General features: G+C 34.3%; 1 protein-coding gene across 3 annotated transcripts; it reads right to left on the minus strand.

The window, feature by feature from the left end:
- Window positions 1-1,775: 1,775 nt before the first annotated feature.
- Window positions 1,776-5,450, minus strand: LOC112511853. 3 transcript variants are annotated; one of them, XM_025117691.1, is made up of 5 exons: window positions 5,309-5,450; window positions 4,900-5,076; window positions 3,122-4,010; window positions 2,220-2,359; window positions 1,776-2,081 (listed from the first exon to the last, which is right to left on the minus strand). In XM_025117691.1, the coding sequence occupies exons 2-5, from the start codon at window positions 5,031-5,033 to the stop codon at window positions 1,964-1,966; spliced, it is 1,281 nt and encodes a 426-aa protein (XP_024973459.1). In that variant the 5' UTR covers window positions 5,034-5,076; window positions 5,309-5,450; the 3' UTR covers window positions 1,776-1,963. The 3 variants fall into 3 exon arrangements, with proteins under 3 accessions (XP_024973459.1, XP_024973452.1, XP_024973444.1); XM_025117684.1 differs by having other exon boundaries at window positions 1,776-2,078; window positions 2,220-2,392; XM_025117676.1 differs by having other exon boundaries at window positions 2,220-2,392.
- Window positions 5,451-5,639: the final 189 nt, after the last annotated feature.

A 5,639-nucleotide genomic window follows, 5' to 3' on the forward strand; every position in this document is an offset into this window, starting at 1 on the left:
GATTTTTTATATTTAAAATGAGATGTTTATTCTGTATTTGATTGTGTTTATCTGCAGTTAGTTACACGAATTCAGATATGGGATGAAATCGGATAGAGATGAAATCGTTTAGGGATTTAAGAGTTTTTAAGAGTTTAAGAGTTTTAAGAGTTTTTAAAAGTTTTAGCCAAATGCTTTATAATATAGTATAGATAGTATAAATAAACTTTATTAAGAATAGATAAGTCAATGATGTAAAACGGAAAAAATGGAGATTATGTTCAAACTTCTTGCTTTCACAAATTTTTGTCAAACTTCATTTAAAATTCTTTAATTTTTTAGATTATAATAAAATAAATAATTTTTTCTTACATTCCTTAGAGACATGTTTTGTATAAGTAGCTAAGATTGTCGGTAATCAATTTTTTGTCAAATAAAAAATAAATTTATATAACTAAAAGACAATGGTAGAAGACAACTAATAGGACAGGTGAATTCGATCGACAAACTTCTTGACCGTAGCTCAGAGGTGGCTGGGACTTCCATGTGTAAAAAAGCGTTTATCAGAGTGGTGTACGGGTTCTTCTGGATTATTTGAAACTTGCGCAACCATAAAATTTTCCTAGCTCCCTCTCAGAATTCGGCTACTTTTCTCGCAGGCCAACTTCAGACGTATTCATTTTTCTGGTTTAAAAATAGGGTGCCAAAAGATGTTTTGGTGAATAGTTGAATAGAGTGGTGTAATTCTCCCTTGTCTTGTTTTTTACCTGTACTCTTTTTTTGCTAGCGTCTTGCTAGTCTTTTTACGATATATCGGCTTTTTTTTTTCTGGTAAAAAAAAAAAAAGAAGACAACTAATATTTTAAAACCCAGTCCAATACTTATACGAACAGGAACACAAATTATATGTATATATTAATAGTATCCCACGTGAAATCAGCTTTCCGCACACAGACAGATTGATTGTTTTCTTTGGAATTATTTTTCATTTCCGATTTGGATTACATATATTTCTTGATAAAACCAGATTTCATCAAATGAAACACAACATTTCTTAAATTGTTATGAGAAAAGATTAAAAGATATAGTAATTTTTAAGCTTTTTGCATTTAACCATAACAAGTACCCATCTCGACACAATGGTGGTGACTGATTGGTTTGAGCTTGACTCCAAAAACCAAAAATACCAGGAGGTCTCAGGTTCAAATCCAAGAAAAAATAAAAATCCTCTTATGGCCATGTAGATTCAAATGCGATGACTCCAGACTATCTGCAAAGCAGGTGGTCGTCCTGAAATTAGTCGGCTCGCATAGCAGGTTGGATATCCAGGTTAATAAAAAAAAACAAGTACCCATCTCTGCTTCTGTTCATCTCCACACATTTTTCAAACTTTTTTTGTGAATTAAAAATCTTCAAAGAAAAATTATGTTTACGTTCGTTACTTATATCATTAAAATATTTCATACATTTAATAAAGTATTTAAATAAAATCTTTCAAAGATTTAATAAAAATATTAAAATCTTTAAAACATTTAATTTCAAAGACTAACCATGGTAAGGGATATCAACCAGACTGGAAGTCTCAGTCCTTGATCATTCTTTTTCAGGACCGGTCCTTATGATTCATTGAACAATGCACACAATTAGACCAACTGGCATGTTTATATGGACTTCATGTCTGCGATAACATGATGTTAGAGAGGTTCAATCGAAATAACCAACTTCTTTGACTCTTCAAAAACATCTGATGTCTGAAACCTTGCCATCCTGATATGATTCATTGAACAATGCACACATTTGGAATTGAACTTACTATCTCCATCATTATCCAATCCAAACCAACCTTGTCATTTTATTTAAAACACGATTTCATCCAAAAAATTCACTTGCCAATTCCTTCTCTTGATTACTATCCGCTTCACACATGCTATTATCTATCCATGGAAAAGCTTCTTGCAAAAAGAAACAAACCTGATGAACGTAATTATTCAGACCACAACTTCATGAATGCAGCAACGGCTGTCTGGATAAATGACACAATCGGATTAGTTTCTTGGATATGAGATTTCTTTGATTCTGCTGCTGCTTCCCATGATTCACTGCTTAAGTTTAGCACAAGAAGTCAATAATATGAAATACCCAAAACACAGATTAAATCCTGAATACAACCACTAAATTTTTTGTTATCTTGCAACATAATCGCTATTTGAATGTCGATATGCATATATGTATACACTTACAGATTGATTGTCTTTAAAGTTGCACTGTCCGTTTGGTTTTGGGCACTACCACAGAACTGGATGTCTGATTTGTTCTTATTTGTGGTTGCCGCTTCAAAAGTCGACTGTTGAAGAGAACTGCTGTTGTTGCCATCAAGATTCTGAGACTGAATGCCATTAGGAATACTTGAGTCCTGTCAAAGAGGTGCTTCTCACATTAACAAAATATGATGTTTGATTGAGACAACGGATGCCATTAGCAGTTTGTTCCAAACATTTAACCATAGACGATCAGAGTGAACAAGAACATGTGAAATTGCATGATCATATTGCACAAAGTAGAAATATACTTCCCCCATCACACGAAAATTGCAATGGTTGACTTGCAATGTAATATAAAGAATATATTTGACAATTTGTCAAATGTGTAAAATACAATTTAATGGAGACAGAATAAAGGAATTTTTTTACCCAAAATGTTTATTTGCAATGATGATAATTTAAAATGAAAACTTGCCATAGAAGAAAATGATGCAGCTTTTATGGAACATCCCAAAAGCAAAAAGTGTTGCAATCTTCATGGAACAAAAGATGCATCATATTAGGCCGACCCGGGTTACCGGTAGAGCCCAGCCTTCAAATAGGTCATGGGTTCAAACTTCACCAAAACGGTGTTTGAGTATTTGCCGTATATAAATATTATATACTTCAAAAAAAGGTGCATGATATCATTTGCGTATGACAAGCCCCCTAACAAAACATGAACTACCAATATCAGTATTTGAGCATACAGAACACTTTGGTGATAGATATCAAGTGAAAATCACAAATAATCTTCTACTAGAGTTCCTATTTATAAAGAAAATCCAGTGGGAAACATCATTTTTAAGCATCACAGATAATGCAAAAGTTCGAAAACTCACTTTGTCATTTTCAGCAGGAGATGTAACGTCTGTGATGTTGACATCAAGCACAATATTTTCATCAGGAGACGAGTGGTTATGGGTTCTCAGAATCGATGTCGGTTTAGACTCAGGCAGTGGAAGTTCTTCCTCCAATTTTGTATCCACCACTTCAGTTAAGTCATCAAACATGTGTATTTCATCTCGAACAAAACCTTCATCTTTTCCAGTTTTCATTTCCAAATCACCATCCAAGACTTCTTTCTCACTTATGTCTTCATCGGGGTTATAAACAGTGCTAGAAACAGGTCTCAATGGAAAAGTCTCTACCACCACATCCTCTGCCAGAGGACGTATTTGAGCTTCATACCCTTCTACTTTTATTTCATCTTTCTGTACTTCCAAAGCCTGTTCCATTAGCAATTCTGTGTGCTTTGGTTCTTTAAATTCTTCGCTACTCAAAGTTGCATCAGATGTCTCTACCACGACAGCTTCCGGTATGTTACTTACTATATGTCTTGGTTCTTCAAATTCTTCATTTTTCACTGTTGTATTACTCCCATTAATGATATTGTCATTATCTACACTTCCTCTATGCAGTTCAGAAATCCTTCTTGAATTCAAAACCTTTTCACGTCTAAATTCATACTCATTAAGTAGTGTTTGGTTGTTTTTTGGCGGTAATACATGTATGTTAGGATCAAATGAAATTGAACCCAGTGGATAGTTTTCCAAGAAGCTATCTAAGTTCTCCATATTTTGCTCTCCTGGAGGCAACTTAGGAGGAGCGAGCACTCGGTTCTCCTGAATTAGCTCTCTAAAAATTTCACGCACCGTGTAATAGGACCCACCAACTTGCTTGTGTGTGAGATGCAGTGATGGGAAACTTCCATTATTTGACGCCTGATACCTGCAAGCAGCATACATGTAAAATCAGTTCACTTGGGACAAACCTTCTATAAGCTGAAAACTAACTACGTTTCTTCAGCAACATTACAGAAAATCAAATGGTTGAAAACATAACAATAAATCATGGCCCTAAAAATAGAACTGAATGGTCATTATACAGATATGATAGTAATTCTTGGCCTTATCAGTGTCTTGAAATCCAGGACTTCTTAAAGAATCTAAGAAAGAACCACGAAACATGGATCAGTTTATTTTCTAGCATTCAATATAACTAATACTTCACAAGATAACACTCAAATTGTTGTTTATAGTACAAGACACGGAAAGATTCAGCCGAAAAAGGGCCTAAGGCATGAGTCATATTACCAGAAGAACCAAAACTTTATTCATGAAGTTGAAGTTTCTTATACGTACAAAGTTACACCACCAAACTGGATGGTTCCTCCTTTCCAAGCTCCTGCATTACATACACTGATACCAACTTGTACACCGGTAATATCAGAGACCAAATTCAAAGGGGAGGGATTGGTTCTCATTAATTGAATGCTTAACAAGGTTGTTTAGGATTCATTTAGGATTCTAATAAACCAACACTTGCAGTTTGGTTGTGGGTTGCACAATATGACTTAAACCATGATCATGTGGATTGCATAATATTCTACAGAAGTACTTAGCGGTTATAGAATCCATTCTTCTTGGCAAGTAAAACTACCACATCAGGTACAAATATGCATATAAAAGAATGTAGCATAGACAACATAGATTAATGTGGGGTGCCCTTTATCTAATTATCAATTACTGCTCAAACTTGCATAGGAGATTGAGGAGTAATAGCTATAATTATATTACACAATCCATGACGATAAATAGGGAGAATACGATCGAATTACCTCTTTATAAAAGTCTCTACCATTCCTTTCCTTTCCAGTTTTGAACGCCGCTTCGATTTTTTCCCTCCGGTAGAGTCATTGAGCTTTGCTAGGGCAAATGTTTTCCCAACACAACCTCCTTTAGTAACTTGCATTTGGGCGAAAGAAACACCAAGGATGACTGCTGCTCACAAGAGTCTACATCAAACGTGATCCAATTCAAGAAATTAACAACACAGATACACAATTCATGTACATTTTTTGGCTACAAAAACAAAGAAAGAAAAGGAAATACCTACGCGAATGAGATTATTTACTCGTGATTAGTAGACGTATAAGATTGAATAAGCCAAGAAACAAAGTGAATGAGTGACAATGGAAACTCCAAAAAACAAAACCATAACCAAGATCAGAATTATATCCACATTACCTGAACGATGAAGTTTGAAATTCCGACGAATTGAAAGAGTTTCAGGAGGGAGGAAGCATGGAAACCCTACCGGCGGGGAGACGAGTGTCTGAAGAGTGTTTGACTACGACGTCACTAGTATGGTTTTGTTCATTTTTCCTATCTTTTGAATTTGAATAATTGGACTCCTGTATATTGTTGTTGACACCCATAACTCTATTTTAATTGATATTCTCTCTTTTTTTTTTTGTGATTTTTGTCTTTTTAACGTTTTCATCTTTCGTTTTTTTTTATTATTTTAAAGAAAATTTTAATTAATACAAATTAATTTGATTTATATTTATTTATATTT

Source organism: Cynara cardunculus (assembly GCF_001531365.2).
Source record: "Cynara cardunculus var. scolymus isolate 2C chromosome LG 1, CcrdV1, whole genome shotgun sequence".
NCBI classification, from domain to species: Eukaryota; Viridiplantae; Streptophyta; class Magnoliopsida; order Asterales; family Asteraceae; genus Cynara; species Cynara cardunculus.

What these genes read in the sequence shown, in the direction of transcription:
- LOC112511853 (XM_025117676.1), bottom strand. Translation starts at nt 5,033, where the DNA reads ATGCAAGTTACTAAAGGAGGTTGTGTTGGGAAAACATTTGCCCTAGCA. An exon ending in GTAGAGACTTTTATAAAGAG is followed by an intron (nt 4,011 to 4,899) that starts GTAATTCGATCG and finishes TGCTGCTTGCAG; the next exon opens with GTATCAGGCGTCAAATAATG. An exon ending in ACTTTAAAGACAATCAATCT is followed by an intron (nt 2,082 to 2,219) that starts GTAAGTGTATAC and finishes GCTAAACTTAAG; the next exon opens with CAGTGAATCATGGGAAGCAG.